Source organism: Pezoporus flaviventris, unplaced genomic scaffold (assembly GCF_033815535.1).
Source record: "Pezoporus flaviventris isolate CSIRO_AGI_PZ_B2104156 unplaced genomic scaffold, CSIRO_AGI_Pfla_v1 ptg000006l, whole genome shotgun sequence".
In the NCBI taxonomy this organism is placed as follows: domain Eukaryota; kingdom Metazoa; phylum Chordata; class Aves; order Psittaciformes; family Psittacidae; genus Pezoporus; species Pezoporus flaviventris.
Genome location: NW_026892554.1, coordinates 3145458 through 3162370, shown reverse-complemented (window position 1 = coordinate 3162370; position 16913 = coordinate 3145458). Strand labels below are relative to the sequence as shown.

At 54.6% G+C, this 16913-nt stretch overlaps 3 protein-coding genes across 5 annotated transcripts; 1 reads left to right on the top strand and 2 right to left on the bottom strand.

Annotated features, from left to right (window-relative positions):
- Positions 1–579: 579 nt before the first annotated feature.
- KBTBD13 (kelch repeat and BTB domain containing 13) lies at positions 580–2180 on the bottom strand. Its single transcript, XM_061446628.1, has one exon. The coding sequence runs from the start codon at positions 2163–2165 to the stop codon at positions 783–785; it is 1383 nt and encodes a 460-aa protein (XP_061302612.1). The 5' UTR covers positions 2166–2180; the 3' UTR covers positions 580–782.
- Positions 2181–4182: 2002 nt separating this feature from the next.
- On the top strand, positions 4183–8823 carry RASL12 (RAS like family 12). Of its 2 annotated transcripts, XM_061446624.1 has the most exons (6): positions 4183–4379; positions 4594–4710; positions 4830–4886; positions 5905–5978; positions 6070–6260; positions 7454–8823. In XM_061446624.1, the coding sequence occupies exons 2-6, from the start codon at positions 4602–4604 to the stop codon at positions 7836–7838; spliced, it is 816 nt and encodes a 271-aa protein (XP_061302608.1). In that variant the 5' UTR covers positions 4183–4379; positions 4594–4601; the 3' UTR covers positions 7839–8823. The 2 variants fall into 2 exon arrangements, with proteins under 2 accessions (XP_061302608.1, XP_061302607.1); XM_061446623.1 differs by lacking the exon at positions 4183–4379 and having other exon boundaries at positions 4573–4710.
- On the bottom strand, positions 8781–15736 carry SLC51B (SLC51 subunit beta). Of its 2 annotated transcripts, XM_061446625.1 has the most exons (5): positions 14946–15391; positions 11452–11551; positions 11077–11217; positions 10178–10268; positions 8781–9417 (listed from the first exon to the last, which is right to left on the bottom strand). In XM_061446625.1, exons 2-5 carry the CDS (start codon positions 11516–11518, stop codon positions 9198–9200), a joined length of 519 nt encoding a protein of 172 aa, XP_061302609.1. In that variant the 5' UTR covers positions 11519–11551; positions 14946–15391; the 3' UTR covers positions 8781–9197. The 2 variants fall into 2 exon arrangements, with proteins under 2 accessions (XP_061302609.1, XP_061302611.1); XM_061446627.1 differs by lacking the exon at positions 11452–11551 and having other exon boundaries at positions 14946–15736.
- Between the last annotated feature and the right edge of the window lie 1177 nt (positions 15737–16913).

Below are 16913 nucleotides of genomic sequence, written 5' to 3'. Positions count from 1 at the left end.
CCCAGCCACCCCGTTGTGTCTGTGTTGGGGCTCCTGAGGCGCCTGGAAGAGCCGAGGGGTGGGTAATGGACTTTGGGTCCCCCCCAGACCCCTCCGTGCATTAAGCACCGGTGCCCAGGAAATCCTTTCCTTCCCTTCCCCCCTCTCCTCCTCCTCCTCCCAGGGCCCCGCTGTGCCCGGGAGCAGCCGTGGAGATCTCCCCAGGGAGCAGGGGCTGTGTGGGAACCGCGCTCCCACGTACGGCTCTGAAACAGCTGAAAAAGCACTCAGTGGGCAGGAGCGGGCCCTGACGTGGGTCCCGTGAGGAGGTGTTTCCTTCAGAAAGGGGGGCAGAAAAACCCCAAACCCAGCAGTAACGGCAAGCACAGGGGTCTTTTAATAGCCTTCCTTTTAATTCCAGGGTAGAATGGATGATTTCCCACGGGAGCAGAGGAGATGGGATGCTGCTCACCTTCAGGATGCGGTCAGAATAAATAAACCCCATGTCTGCATCTCTGTGGTATCCATCCTCTGCAGAAGCCATGAAGCCCTGCACGTGGTCGCCTCATGAGCCCACGTCCGGTAGGACTTCATACACAGCCCATGCAGGGCAGGCAGCAGCTGCCTGCAGCCCCTTTCCCTCTGATAGAGTCTAGCTTCACCTCTGAGGTCCATCATGAAGCATCCCCGGACCTGAGCACGACTCCCCAGAGGAGGAGAGGAGCCCTGGGGAGGGGGGAGCAGTGGGAGCCGAGGCAGGGCCACGTGCAAGGAGAGCATCCCGACGTGGGATGGGGGCTCACCTACGTCGCGATCTTGTGGTCACGCCTCGGCAGCCGCAGGAGGAAGGTCTGCAGGGAGCCGCTGCGTGGGAAACCTGCCCGCTCCTTCTTGAACTTCCAGGTCCCCTCTTCCACGGAGTAGAGGAGCGTCAGCATCTTGTTGACGGTGTAGATGGTGTCACCCTTGATGACAGCGGTGAACAGGGCTCCTTTGTTGTTCATGAACTGCCCGGGCAGCGCGGTCCATTGCCGCGACGTCAGGTTGAAGCAGTCAATGACGCAGCGCAAGAAGTCATCCGAGGGACCGTTGCGCATCACGTAGAGGTTGTCACGGTGGGCCACCATGCAGTGCCCGTAGCTCTGCTGCCGCTTGAGCTCCGTGATGGGAAGCCACACGTCTTGCTGGGTCTGGTACTCGTAGATGATGGTGGTGTCCAGCGGCTTCCACAAGCAAACGAAGATCTGCCCCATGGCTTGGGCACAGGGCGCTGCTGAGCTGGGCTGCGGCAGGTCAGAGACGAACGTCCACGTGCTGGAGGCCAGGTCGTACCTCTCCACGGACTTCAGTGAGATCTTCTCGTACTCCCCACCGATGGCATAGAGGAAGCCCTCATGCGCCACCAGCCTGGCATCGTAGCGCAGCTGATGGGGACTGGGGAACTCGCTCCATGTGTTGGTGTCAGCATCATAGCAGAAGCTGCTCTCCACCACCTGCTTGCTGGCCCCGTACACACCACCCACGATGTAGATCTTGTTATCCATGGTCGCCATGCCGGCTAGGAACGTGCTGGCGCTCAGCGGCAGGCAGGAGAGGGTCCTCCACGTGTTGGTCTCCTCGTCCAGGTAGCAGAGGGTCCTGGAGAGGTCCTCTAAGAACTCGAAGGTGGGTGTATGGGCTCCCACTGCCACGAAGGTGCTGGGCAGGAGGGATTCCACATAGGCCAGCAGGTCGGCAGGGAGGCAGTCCAGGTACTCCTCCAGCTCGGCATAGCTGTCCCTGATGTAGAGCGCGGCGCAGCGGAAGAGGTCCAGGAGGCCGAATATGGCAGCGGCTTGGAAGAGCAGGATGCAGTTGTCGGAGTTGATGGAGTTGATCAAGAACTTGGCCAAGGGCTTCACCTGCAGGAAAGCGGCGCACTCGACCGCCTGGAAGGTCTCCTCGCTGCCGAGGACGGGCCTCTCGCCCGCCAGCACCCGCAGCATGGTGAAGAACCCGGCGGCGCTCAGCTCCCCCAGCCCGATCTCCTCCTGCGTGCTCTCCCTCATGCCCGAGCGGAACAGGGCACGGAAGTACTCACTGCTCTCCACCAGCAGCGCCTTCTCCACGCAGAACGACTGCTCCTCCACCCGGATCCGCACGTGCTGCGGGGGCCCTGCCTCCGAGCCTTCCTCCTCTGGGGTCATCCTCGCCCAGGCGTGGTGGGGCAACACCCGATGCTCGCCTGGCGCAGCCCCCTCCTGCCTCCTTTGATGCCTTTGCTGCCTGCCCGGTGGCCGCCACGCCGCTGCCCTGGAATATAAATACCTTCAGCTAAAGATAGCTGAGCTCGTGACCAGGGCCTTGCACTGGCATCCACCGCTCTCAGCTGCACAGCAGGGCTCTGGTGTCACCGGACAGCGCAGGACACGGCCAGGATGCCCGGCTCTATCCTGGCTCATCCCATGGAGGATGCCCAGCGGCGCTGGCAGAGCCGGGTTTTGAGCTCCCTGCTCTCGGGCATCCTCCTTGTGGTGTTCTAAATAGGAGCCATAAACCAGCCTGTGCTTCATGTGGGCATCTGGAATGGGTAGGGGTTGTTCAGCGTGGAGAAGAGAAGGCTCCTTAAGGGGGGACCTTAGAGCAGCTCCAGTGCCTAAAGGGGCTGCAGGAAACCTGGAGAGGGGCTTGGGACAAGGGCCTGCAGGGACAGGCCAAGGGGAATGGCTTTAACCTGCCAGAGGGGAGACTGAGATGAGCTCTTAGGCAGAAGCTCTTCCCTGGGAGGGTGCTGAGGCGCTGGCACAGGGTGCCCAGAGAAGCTGTGGCTGCCCCATCCCTGGCAGTGTTCAAGGCCAGGTTGGACACAGGGGCTTGGAGCAACCTGCTCTAGTGGAAGGTGTCCCTGCCATGGCAGGGGTTGGGGCTGGATGAGCTTTAAGGTCCCTTCCAACCCAAACCTATTCCATGATTCTATGAGTTCATGGTGAGGAAAATGAAACACACAAAATCCTCCTCACCAAACCCAGTCCGGCTGCAGGCAGAGCCAACCCCTGCGACTCACACGGCCCTTGACAGTGAATAGAAGTGTTATTTGTGGCTCATCACTCATTTATGTGCTATTCACAGCTTTCCCTGGCTGGAAACCCCAATTCCACCCCTGCCAGGGGATGCTGAGAAGAGCCAGCAGCAGGGCTCACCCGGGGGGCTGCTCCCCAATCCCCCCATCACCACCTCTAGCCAGTGCATCATTTCAGCCCTGCTGAAGGTTTATTCTTTCCTCCCTGCTCAGCCCCTCATTCCAGCAGCCGGGAGCTCCTGGAGCACTGTGTGGTATCAAAGCCTTTGCCCCGTGTCTGGCTCCAGCAGGTTCCCCAAATACCTCAGTTTAGGGGAGAAGGTGAGAGCTTTGCACTTGTGTTACCATCACTGATCCTTAATGGTACCCAGCTTAAAGTACCACATTTAGCTCCGCTTGCCTTTAAGCATCCTTGACCTGTCCAAAGGGAGTTTAGGGCTCCCCAGAGGGGCTCTGCTTCCCACAGGGGAATGATCCCCATGGTCCTCATCCCGGGCCTTGCAGGGACTTCCATGCTCCCAGACTATTTTGGGAGGGTTTAAAAATATCCTGCCTGCATTAACGGGCAATAATCCCAATGGAGCAGCAGCCCCGCATGGCCACGGAGCCGCCTTTACACCCCGGCCATGGATACAGCCCCTCTTGGGGCCGGCGTGGGGGCCGTATCCTGCATCCCGGCTGCTGAGTCCCATCCCAAATGGCTGTGATCACCATGACAACGCTGACTTCAGCCTCCACCACCTACTCAGGCTCGGAGCCCACTGGGTGCTGGCTGATGGCTCGGCGCGGGCAGCGGTGAGTGCTCCCTTTTCCCCTCGGGATTGCACCTTTTGGGTGGAAAAAGGGTTTCCCCCCGCCTCTGCCAGCAGCAGGAGGTGCACCCAAAGGAGCCACGCGTGCGGTGGGCAGGGTGGATGCACGGGCAGCATCGCTCCTGTGTGCTGCTCTGCCTGCGGGAGGTGTCGTGAGTGCACCGGGCTCAGCCGGGGAGGTGGGACCGGGCTTTGGCTCGCTGGGGACATGGAAGGTGCTGGGACGCGGTGAAGCGGAGGGGCACAGGGGGGCGGTGGGGCCGTGCGGGCGGTGAGGCGGGCACTGGCTGGAGCCACGATGGGAGCGGGGTCCGTGCCGGGAGCCCGGGGGCCCGTCCTCGGGTGCCGGGCAGCAGCGCGTCCATGGGCGCCGGCGCGGAGCATTCCTTACAAGGAGCTTGGCTGGAGCCCGAGCCGAGGGAGCCGCGCTCGCCTCCTCCCGCCTCATTCATCCGCTCCGGGCGCACGGGGGCTGCTGCTCCCCAGGCCCCCCCCAGAGCCCCGCGGCTCCTCCGGAGCAGGGCTTTAAGGTGGGAGCCCGCGTTTCTGTTCTCTCGCTGGGGTGCGAAGGGCGGGCAGAGGGCTGCGGGGTCCCTCGCTTTGCTGGGGGGGGAGGTGGGGTGCTGCTGCCGGCCGCTGCGCTTGCAGGATGCGCATGGAGGAGAGGGGATCCCCCCCTCCCCGGTCCCCACTGGGGTGGCAGCGGGTGCCCCACGTCCCCCCCCGCCCACGTCTCTCCCATAGGACTGAGGATGTCCTCGGTGTTCGGCAAACCCCGAGCCGGCGGCGAGCGGCCGCCCCAGAGCCCCCTCGGCGAGTGCAACGTGGCCATCCTGGGGTGCCGCGGGGCGGGCAAGTCAGGTGAGGCGGGCGCCCCGAGGCCACGGGGATGGGCGGGCATCAGGGTGGTGCTGGCGTGCCTGTGCCATAGGGTGGGGGACGACGACGCCGGCCTCACCCGCCTCTTTCACCTCCTGCAGCTCTGACCGTGAAGTTTCTAACCAAGAGGTTCATAAGCGAATACGATCCGAACCTGGGTAAGATGCTTCCTCCGCGGGTGTTGCCCCTCCATGAGCTCCTATGGAGCATCCTTCCCATTCCCTGTGTTTCCCACGAGTGTGGCATTGAAGGAGAAAAAAAAAAGCAGCACCCAAAGTTACATGAAAAACAACAGAAGGGCTGGATGTGACCCAAACCCACCTGTACAAACAATGTCCATCACCCCTAAGACCGGCAGCAGTCCCTGGGGAGCCTCCTGCTCACTCCTGGGGTGCCAGGCAGGGAAGGGCTGGGACAAGGGGGCTGCAGAGTGGGTGGCCCCAGGGGCTGCGCTCTGCAAGGAGCAGCCCTGGGCTTTATTTTCCACTCGTTTCAGAAATTAATCCCTATTTTCCTAGGCCGGACTCCAGGGCGTGGGGAAGAACCAGGAATGATTTATCGGGGACATTAGGGAGATATGGAGCTTGTCCAGGAACCGACTCCAGCTCCTCATAACTCAGTGACTCTTAGGAAAGAAAGACAAATCCTTTCCTCCTCGGACCTGTTTTAGGAATGTGGTTTCATCTTCCCACGTCAAAACCTTTCCAAAACGCATCCGTTAGGACCAGCCGGGAGAAGGCATCTTTCTCCCAGGAAAATGGCTCAGGGGCTCTGCCTGTGCTCCTTCCAAAGGAAAGGGGTGCTGCTTTTGCCTGATTTATTGGGAAACAGCCCCAGTGTCGAGCTCCAGACTCACTTTATCTTGCCATGTCCTGGCATTTAGATAAGGGCTGAGCCCTGGGTGCAGTGATGGCTGCGACAGGCTCCTTCCCTCCCTCCTTATCCCATGGGAGCCCACACTTGCAGCATACAGGGAGAAATAACTGTTCCTAGCCAGGCTTCCCAGCAGCATCACCACCAGTCCCCCAAAGTAACGTTGTCTTAGGAAGGAGTAAGGTGGGAGGTGTCAGATGCTGAGATTTTTTTCCCCGGTGCCCCAAGCATCCAGGGCTTTGCTTGGCTTTGGAGCAGACCGGATCCCCCGGTGCATCCTCACAACCACCCTTCTCCTTGCAGAGGACACCTACACCTCGGAGGAGCTGGTGGACCAGCAGCCTGTGCTGCTGAAGGTGATGGACACGGCTGACGAGGTGAGACCCCGGGGCAGTGTTGGTGCCAGGTGCCTGCTGTGACCCGGCTGGATGCCGCTGGACCATGGCTCAGACACGACTCTGCCTCCAGGATGGCCCTGGGAATTGCGAGCGCTACCTGTGCTGGGCCAGCGCCTTCCTCGTGGTGTACAGCATCGATGACAGGAAGAGCTTCGAGGGCTGCCAGCGCTACCTGGAGGTCCTGGCCCTGCACGCGAAGGGCTGCCAGAGCCGCTGTCCTGTGCTCCTGCTGGGCAACAAGCTGGACATGGAGGAGTACAGGTACTGGGCATGGGGCAAGGCTGTCTTTTCCTGGTGGGAAGAGCTCACAGATTCGCCCCCCATCCCTCCAGCTGGGATGCAATATTCCAAATCTGATTTCTATTGGGTATTTCCACCCCCACTGGTACATGCCCATCCTCCCACACCTCTGAGCTTCCTGCCCGGGGGATGATGTATTTATCTTGAGCCTGCTGGTATTTTCAGTGGGATGTTTTTTGGCTCCGTGGTTGGGCAGAGTCACCGTCCCCAGGCAGGGCTTGAGCCTGCTCCAGCTCCTCGCTCCCCTCTGGATGTGCCCTTTCCCTGGAGCCCTTCCTCACCCGTCCCGCTGCCAGCACTGCACGTCCCCAGTGTGTTTTCCTGGCCTTTTGTGCTGTTCTGGGGCTGTGCTTAATGCTGGTCCCACGGATCCTTGAGTCACGCACGCTGCTGACCCACCCTGTGCTCCCAGCATGGAGGCTTCCCTGTCCCCACAGCACAGGCTGTTTCCTCCCTGCTTCCCAGTGCCATCGCATCCCTGGCACGCATCCCTGGCGTGGGAGGTTGCATGATTCCCCAGGGACCTTTGGGAAAGGCAAAACAATCATAGAATCATAGAACCATAGAATAGTTAGGGTTGGAAAGGACCTTAAGATCATCAAGTTCCAACCCCCCTGCCATGGGCAGGGACACCTCACACTAAACCATATCAAACAAGGCCTTGTCCAACCTGGTCTTGAACAGTGCCAGGGATGGAGCATTCACAACCTCCCTGGGCAACCCATTCCAGTGCCTCACCGCCCTAACAGGAAAGAATTTCCTCCTTAGATCCAATCTAAACTTCCCCTGTTTCAGTTTTAACCCGTTACCCCTTGTCCTGTCACCACAGTCCCTGATGAAGAGTCCCTCCCCAGCATCCCTATAGGCCCCCTTCACATACTGGAAGGCTGCTCTGAGGTCTCCATGCAGCCTTCTCTTCTCCAGGCTGAACAGCCCCAACTTCCTCAGCCTGTCTCCATACAGGAGGTGCTCCAGTCCCCTGATCATCCTCGTGGCGAAAACAATGTGGGACTCATGTTCCCTGCTTGTCCCAGGAGCTGAGCCCGGTGCTCACCAGGAGGCAGGGTCCATTGCTCCCCACCTGCACCCCTCACTCCCCTTTCGGCTGGTTGCATCCCCTGGGGATGCTGCAGCCATCCCCTCGCTCTCGCCAGGCAGGTGCCGGCAGCCGAAGGGCTGTCCCTGGCGCGCCGGTTCGGGTGCCTATACTACGAGGTGTCGGCGTGCCAGGACTTCGCGGGGGTGCAGCGCGTGTTCCACGAGGCCGTGCGTGAGGTGCGGCGCCGGGCGCAGTGGAACCTGCCCGTGCGGCCGCTCTTCATCACCGAGGAGCGGCCGTGCCTGCCCGTGGCCACGCCGGTGGCGCTGCCCGCCCGGCACGGCCTGGCCAGCTGCACCTTCAACACCCTCTCCACCGTCAACTACAAGGAGATCCCCTCGGTGGCACAGGCCAAGCTGGTCACTGTCAAGTCGTCGCGGGCGCAGAGCAAGAGGAAGGCTCCCACGCTCACCCTGCTGAAGGGGTTCAAGATATTTTAGGAGGCGTCCCTGCTGCACAGGGGATGGGGAGAGACTCTGTTCTCCTGGCTCTGGATGGACCAAGACTATCCATGATGGACTGACGGGCTGCTGGTGCGCAGGGCAAAGCCTGTGGTGGTGATCTGGTGAGCAGACGGGGTGCTGAGAGCCTGAAATCAGTCTTGGCATCACCCTGCCTGCCCCTGCCCTGGCTCCTGACCCCTCTGGCTGGGCGCTGCCGCAGTGTGTGCATCCTGTCCTGCCAACAGCACCAGGGACCAGCCTGGCTTTCCGGGTGGATCCAGGCAGTTCCCGGAGCAGCCAGAGCTATGGGCACCACTGGGACGGTGAGGGCTGTCCCCAGGGACCCCCAGCCAGCTCAGAGCACAGCGATGGGAGCCCAGGAAGGGGGAATCAATCATTAACGAAGCATAGGGGCACCCACCTTGCTCCTCTCATGGATGCCCTCACCGAGCAATAAGAGGAATTTTGGGGTATTTTAATCCAAGGTGCAGATACTGTTTAAGCCAACTAAAGGCCTCAGGTGTCCCAAAACCAATTCCTATGCATCAAAAAAGTCATACCAAAATAGCTGGGTTTTAATCCACTCTTTACACCATAGCGTTCCTTTTACGAGGCTTTGCAAGGAGAGATGCTTCACTGAGGAGGACGCGCTCCAAAAGCCTTTGTTTAAAAGACTGATGTGTTTAAAGTATGTCTTAAATTATTTCATGGCTTCTACGTGTGCCCAGTGAAGGGCACGAAGTGAATCCCAAACCAGACCACGCTCTGCCTGTGCCCGAGCCAGGACCAAGGGCTGTGTGCTCAGCTTCGTTTGCTGTGTCGGCTTCTCCCTGGAGCTGCAGTTACTCTGCAGAGTAACACATCACATGTATATTTGTACATATATGTATATATATATGACCTTACTGATAGGCATTCAATATGGGATTTCAATCAACCACTTTGGAAAGTATTTTAATAAAGATTATTTCTGAAAAGAACAGAAGTGCCTCCGTGTCCGTGTGGCGTTTTCCTGATGGGACAGGACAGCGTGTTCCCTGGCTGACGGTGTATTCCCACACCTCCGGCCCTTTGTCCCGGCTCAGCTCCAGCCTGGGTGCAACAGGGGATGAAGGCAGTGTGCAGTAGAGAAGGCTGGAGGCACTGAGAGCAGCAGGTAAAGACCAGCCAGCCGGGAGCTGAACCGGGGAGGCCCAGGTTTGCAAGTCCAGAGCCACTTGTGGGGTGCAGCTCTGCTGCTGCTTTTTATTCTCGTTTGTTTTTGCAGGCTAAACTGTGGTTTTAAACTCCCATCACTATGAATCAAGACATTCTGATACGTTCCTTAGGGCCTGAATGGTTGGACTAAAGCTGCTGTTACAGAGTGTCTTCAGACTTCTCTGTGTACAGAGACGTGACGGTCCCATCCTTCCACTGCACCACGACTTCTCCTGATCTCTGATCCTGGGGCACTGGATCCTCCTTCCGCAGCTCAGTCGGGCTGCATTCCTCCACAGGGACCAGGGCTTGCTTGGCTTCCAGCTCCGCCTGCTGAGCTGTCTGCCCTGCTGTGCTGCACATGTGGCTCTTCCTTTTCCTGCAGGGAAGGGAGAGAAAGGAACCATGGAGTGAAGCAGCAAGCCCAGCAGACATCTAGGGTAAATATCTACCTGCAGAGATGGTTCCATCAAGCTCTTCACACCTTGGCTTTGGGAACACAGCAGCTGCTTGTGGGAAAACCAGCTGCACTGTGTTAAGTCTGTGGTGTTTGAGTTGCGGGTTTACACTTGGAGAACACACAGCACACCACGGTGAGGCAGCAACAGCCAGTAAACCATCATTGAACAAGCGTGGCAGACTTGGGACATCAGTTCTCTGTCTCTCATTGGAAATGGAAGCTGACTCAGAGGTAAGTTCTCTTGCTGTAGAAAACAGCGAGTTGCTCCTCAGCTGCGGGACTGTTGCACAGCAGTACAGCCCAGAGGTACATTATGGGAATGCAGATGGCAAGGCTGGGGAGTCCTGCTCCAGAGCCCCTCAAATGGGGAGCACCTCACACCATGCATTTAATGTTCCTTCCTTCCCTCCCAGCAGCCTGGCTGCGCTGGGCAGAGCTGTCACAGGCACTTTACTGCTGAGGATCCGTGGCCTGGAGAAGGGGCTCATTCCAAGCAACACACAAGGAGAACGGGGAGTCAGGCAAGGTTTTACAACGAAGCTCTGTTCAAAGGGAGTTTGTCTTTGCTCTTCTCCCCATCACTCAGGGCTTGTCCTGCCCTGCTCTGCCAATCCCTGTCTGCTGGGGGGGTTCAGCACTCCACCACACACCAAAAGACACCCAAATTTTCCTGTCTCACCTGTTCCGTGTAACATTAAGGGCCAGAAGGACAAGGCCCAAAATCATGGCCACAAAGGAAAGTGCAAGGACGGAGTAATTCCATGTTGATGCTGGGGAAAAGCAGAGAGGCAGCGTTAGCATGCACAGAGGAGTGCGACCTGCGGAGCCCAGCCAGGCCTTTTCCAAGGATAGCCAAGCTCAGAGGGCCATGGTTTGGCTGCAGGATGAGGGCAGAGAAGCCTGTGTCAAACTCAGTACCCAGAACAGAGCACCCGGGTCACGTTGTTGGGGACAACCTCAGGCAACTCTCCCTCCCTGGGCTTACACAACTGCTTTGTGCCACTCACAGCCCCCACCTCCAGCTCTGCAGCTCTCATGCTGGCCACATCTGCCACACATGGCTTCAGCCATATCCCAGGCTGGGAGCTAGGCTGGAAGCTGCAGTGGACCACCAAGAGCACTGCTAGAAGGGCCCCTCTGCTCTGCAGGTTTTCTCACTGCTACACACCTGGGTGGCTAGATTTTGCCTTTGAACATAGGCTGGGGTGTTCAGCCCTGATGGCAGCAGATGCCCTGCCCTTGATTTTTGTGGCTTTGAAGTTGATCCTCATGGCACTGACCTGCTCATATCAACCTGCTCCCTCTACCCTGCCAAAATCACTGGTCATCCCAGACCTTTGCCCTCTTAGCAAGCTGTACCTGGAAAGAGGCTGAACCTCACTCTGGGAGGAGACAGCAAAGCCTCATACCTGTCTTTACCCATGCTTCTTCTGGAGGTGAGACTGAGGGTTTATATACCTGGGGTAAATCATATCCTCAGGTAATTCCCTTTGGCATCTCCATTAGGAGAAGGGTTAACAGCCAAGGACTGTCTGTCTCTGTTTCAACTCTCAACTCAGGAATGTCAATGGGACTTACAGTCTTCTGTGCGGAAGAACCAGAGCAGCTCCTCCAGCTCCTCTTGACCTATACCGAGCACAAGGGTTACATCTGCTGTGTGATCATACACGCCTGTGCTGGCAAGGGCTGTGGGGACATCCATGTCCTGCTCTGCGCTGGCTGTAGAGGAAAAGAGCAGAAAGATGCAATGGCTGTATGCTGCAGTACTTCAGGCTAGAAATGGCCTTCCCTTGGCTCCCAGGGCTGCCCAGTGCATCTCTTCAAGCAGGCAGGACACAGCCAGAAGGGCACAACCTTATCTCATGCACTGAGAAGTGGAGAAGGTTCTGCATTACAGTTCAGCATGTGTGCCCTGCTTCACCCACACCATTATCCACCAAGGTAAGACTCTACCTTGCAGCAGGAAAAATGGGATTATCCAGAAAAGCTTCATATTTGTATGTATGCTGGGGTGGATCATGCCTTCACCAGTGTTTCTTCAGTGAGCAGATCTCTGGCAAAGAAAAAGGGATGAGAGGTGAGGGGTAAGGTAACCTCTGCTAGCTCCCACCATACAGTGCCACTGCTTTTATTAGTGGGAGCCCTGAAAGTTACACAGATTATTACTCAGAGGTACTGGAGACAGCAGGCCAGCATGTTTCTCCTCTAACGTCTACAACAGATGAAAGGAGACTAAATCACAAGTAGAGATGATCTTTTAAATGACTGTGCTCATGCTGATTCCCCTCTTTGCTCCAGCTCTGTATTCAGACCTGATGTACCCGTGCAGCTGTGGCATCTGCTTTCTCCTGTGAATGTGAGTCTGAGCTGCCAGGACACGGTGCAGACACCCTGGGAGCCCCTGAGGTGACAGCAGAGTGGGTCTGCTGCCTGTGGTTTGGCCCCTTGCCTAGCTGACACTGCGCAGATGTGAGCTCAGCTGCTGTAAGCCAGCCCCTCCCCAACTAACCTCCCTTTTCTCTCCTTGCTTCCCTGCCACAATCCTTAGAGAATACACTTCATGGACAGTGACTACCTGCTGCCAATCCAGGGACGGCAAAATAAGGGTGTGGAGAGGAGGAATTGGTGGGCTCAGCTCCAAGAGGAGGAAAAGCCAGCATGCCATTGAGGCAAAGGTATCTCACATCCCTCAGAGAAGCAGAAAGCTCCTCCCTGACCTTTAGTCCCTCATTTGTCAGTGGCATCAATCTAGCTTTTATGGCAGCTTGCCCAACTTCAGCTTCCTTTGGAGGGACCTGACCTGAGCAGAGGGTTCCCCTCTGTGCACTGTTAGTCTGAGATGGTTGGCTGACTCTCCCCAGTGCTCCACCACCGCTCACTGGCCTCACCTGAACCACCACCCACTCACAGGTGAATGACACTACAACACACGTGTCCCCCTCAGACGTGCTGGCCTCACAGACCATTAATTACTATATGAAGACTAAGACTTTTACAACTGATACTCTCAACTTTTACCTGCCTTCATAGCATGGCACTGTCTGAAACTCTTCCTTGCAAATCACTCCCAAGCATGTTCCACTGTGCCAGGCGTGTCAACAACACTGCTGCTGACTCCTCAGGGAGGCGTTTGTCCTGTCGGTTATAGACCTAATGATTGCTACTATTTCCCCCCCCCCCAGTGTCTTCACAATTCAAAGTTCACATTTTATAGCCAAACAGGCATGCAGGCTTGCTCCCTGCTGCCAGAAAACCACCTGTGAGCAATTCGAGGACTCTCAAATACATGGTCCACTTTGTATTTCAAAAAACACAGGTAAAGCTGCTCCCTGCAGTTAGCTGTGCCAATTACCTTGCTGTCCAAGTAACCTTTAGCTTATTCACTCCTTTCAGTCCTCAGAAAGGAGGAAATAAAGTTATGGTGCCAATGAAATCAAGTTACAAGTCTACTACACCCTAGTAAGAAGGTGCCACTCGAATGTGCTAAATCTTGCTGTGCAAAGCTCCTGTCTAACCATTTGCTCCAACAGGAATATTTGACATGCATGCTGCTGATTTTCTCCTAAGGTGTTTCATAACTTGCGGGCCACCTCCTGGTGTCCACACTAAAGCTGGCACACACAGCAGGGATGCTACACAGCTGCTAGAGGTACTTCTCTACTTCATAAAGTAGTGACCGACAGATCTCCACAGAATGGAGCTTCTCAGGTACAACACAGTAGCAGAACGGATATTTGTTGTGTCTTAACAGGAAATTTAGGTAAAAGACTTTAAGGGACCCCCCCCCCCGTTATTTTAAAGATCTTAAACATCTGCATAAAAATGACCAAATTAGTTTGGAAGTTTCATTCATCAAAGCTACAAAGCAAAGCGTTCTTAGGCCAATGTATCTACCCCAGTGGAGAGCCTGAGCAGGATCCAGAATTCTGCCTGCACCTCCAGGCTCCCCAGTACGGAAAGAGCAAGTCCCAACAGATTTTAGATCTTTCAGCCTGAAATAGAGTTTTTTAAGGCCATCCCCTCCAGCTTCCACCACACAGTGGCTCTTCCCCACTGCCCACATTCTGGTGCAGGAGACCACTGCTCCACTAAACAAGCTGAGAGACTGTGGGTGATGTCTTCTCCATTGCTTCCCTGCCCACACATCTCAGCAGTCACTCTGGCTGCTGTTGGATAGGGATGAGCACCTAGATCCAGCTCTTTGACAACTCTAAGCTGCAGACTTTGGTCTTCTAGACCTCTGAAGACACCTAAGACCCTTCTGAGGTTGCTTCCCAGCTTGGGTACATCATAGGAAGCAAAAATGAGAGAAAACTCATACATTGTATGCCTTTATGGAAGGAAGCAGATAGAATTAAGACCCAGCATCTCTCAAAGAAACACTTTTCCTGTGTTGAGTTTACATTTACACCTGAGCAATTTTGTAATTTCTTTTTGCACATGGGATTTTCACATCAAAAGCCACAAAATCTGCGTGCTGTGTGTACTTCAGGAACACAGTCACTCGCAAACGCCAGCTGTTCAAAACCAGGATCTGTGGACTTTGGTGGCATCCAACAGAATCTCAAGAAAATACATTAAAATAGCAAGTGGCTGCTTTTTGCTCTACATATCGACCCCAGCACTTAAATCGTGCTCTAAAGGCTGGCATAACACACGTCACCAGTTGCATGTGGATTCCTTCCAGCCAGAGCACATTACATGGTGCTGTGAAACTACCATGTGCATTGTATATTGTTTTTTATCAGGTCTAATACTCATGGTTCTTACCAAGCCAGATGTTGTCCTCACTCTACAAATGAGAAGTCTTGGGATACTTATTATATTGATATGAGTAAAGATGGAGGAAAAATGTCTCCTGTTAAGATGACAATGTGCCTCTGGACTCCCTACTCAATACTCACTACGCAATAAGGGACAATGCACTTATAACACCCCAGTCCTTGTAAAATAGTCTCCTCTTGTCATCCAGACTCTTTTTCTGGAGGCTATCTTATACTGATTGTGTTAAAATGCATCAGTTATTCCAAAGTCATTATAAAAGTGGGATGACCTGCCTTTGGGATTCATAAAGGATATACAATGGCACACCATGGAGATACAAATGGATGGGTTGGTTTATAAAGGCATATTCAGAACTGAGTTTAATTAAAGAACACAAGAGAAATGTTTAATATTTAAAATACCAGAGCAAGAAGGCAATCTGCACTAACTTTTAACCTTTGTAAAGTCAAAAGTTAAAGAGCAAACCTGAGTTATAGGAAATATTTTCATCTGACTGCTTTCCAGGCTGCTTCTCACTTGCCATTCAGTCTCTCCTTAAACAAGTTATACAGCCTTTGCTTAAAATGTGCACAGATTTCTAACTGAAATAAAGAAGCCTTTCTTTACAGATAGCTGTAAATTAACCCAGCAGCAGGAATGTCCGTTCATCTCTGCTAACTCACCAGAAACACGCTGTTCCAGCAGAGAGGAAGCTACATTTCTTCTTTAAGCCCTGCTGTCTGAAGATGTCTCCTCCAAGCAGTCTTTAGTGCCTCACCACGGTGACAAGGTTGCCTTTCCTCCTACTCTTGGTACACTACGAGCTGTGATTCATTCTGCTCCTGAGTCATGTCTGAAGGCCAGTCCAACAGGTGAGGTTCACTCCAGCCCCTGGAAAAAAAAACACACCTCTTTAGTGGGTCCATTTACATGAGGTGAATGACCTTTCCCAAAGAATGAACCATAGGAACTTCCAGCTTATTTGCTCAAGCTATTGGCCTAATCAGTATTAAGAGAGCATGCGGAGTAGAATGACACTCAGTAATACGTTACCCTGTGGTTAAAATAAATGATAATGTTCACTCTGCCTGGCTCTGTCCTCGTTGCGGAAAGGAAGCATGTCCTGATAAAGCCCTTTTTTGTCTTTTAGTGAATGGTCATTCTAAGGCTCTCAGAGCCATCTCACAAGAGTGACTGACTTTGCAAGCAAAGCACCCACTGGACATTCTGCCATCCCTGTTTTGCAGGTACTGGAAACAGCTGGCTAAGTCAACAGCCTGCTGAAAGGCTCTACAGTGTCACAAGGCTTTTTGAGCCAGCCACACTGGGGAAGGAGGATTCCTCCTCCCTGAACTATCTGATCCATGGCTGGAGCTGCATACTGCAGAGCAAGCTAGGTATCTCTCAGTGACAGGCTCGGAGCACACAGCTAGCACTGGTTAGCTAAGGCTAATCAGAGATGGGCACAGTATCCTTACGTTTGTCAAGTTCTTGGTATTTTACAGCTTGAAATAAAGCATCTTTGGCACCAAAGCCATGTTCCAGGGTGATTAATCCTTTGAATCCCATCTCACATCTAATTCAGAGCTTCCTCTGGCTGCTCCTGTGAAATTTCACTCAGCAGACACACACACTCCCCAGAGAGAGATGTTTTACTGTTCAGTGTCAGCCTGGCAGCGATGGGATGGGAGCTAACACCCAGAAATGCATCCTTCAGGAAACAAGAGCTCCTCTCTGCTGGGGGAGGCAGGTCAAGGCAGGACATCACACCATGCCGTAACTCGGGCTGTCCCTCCTCCTCAAGTTGGATGATTTAAAAAGTGCCATCACTTCAGGGAATGCTTCTCTAAGTGTCCTTGTGACTAAGTGCCAGGGATGGGGTACAGTGATGGTCTCACAAGCTACAAACCCAAACCCTCTGGCTCACTGCCTCTGAGAAGGGTGTAATGAAAATGCCTGGCCCCTGTAGTGCAGTCTCTGAGTAAAGGGATGGAGATGCTACACTTGGTGAAGAGGTGACTGTAAGAGGAGGGTGACTGCAAAGCCCCCAGAGGTCCCTTTTCAATCCCAATTTCCTACATGGTTTGACTTATGTATCTATATTTAAAAAAGAAAAATGGGAAGTTTCTCCAGCTGCTGTGTGGAAGCTGGACATGTATGTAACTATATGGGTTGCATACAGTTCATGTAACCCACACTGCCCTAAACTGAAGCCTCTGAAACCAAGTGGAGAAACCTAACCAGAGGTGACAGAGTGCTTGCAGCCCCTGGGACATCAGGCACCTTCCAGCTCCGCAGTGGCTTTTTGGGTCCTGTCCTGCCTTTGGGCTGTTTGCAGAAGAGGGGTCCGTGTGGGAAACCACTAAATAAACCCAGTTTCCCACTGACTACAGTTGTGCCTTGCACCCAGTAATGCTTTCCTTCTCCAGAGGAGCACAAACACACTCAGGACAATCTCTTCAGTAAAGGCTGTGAATGTTTTATTTCGTTATTTCCCCTGACAACGCTGGCACTCTTTCATGGGAGAGATCTTTTTACTTCTTGGAGACGCTTTCAGTGTCTTTGGCTAGGAAGCAAAGTGGAGATAGGACGTTGATTGGTGTTCCGCTTCCTCCTTGGATTTGCCTTCACTACACTTAGGAAGCACGTCT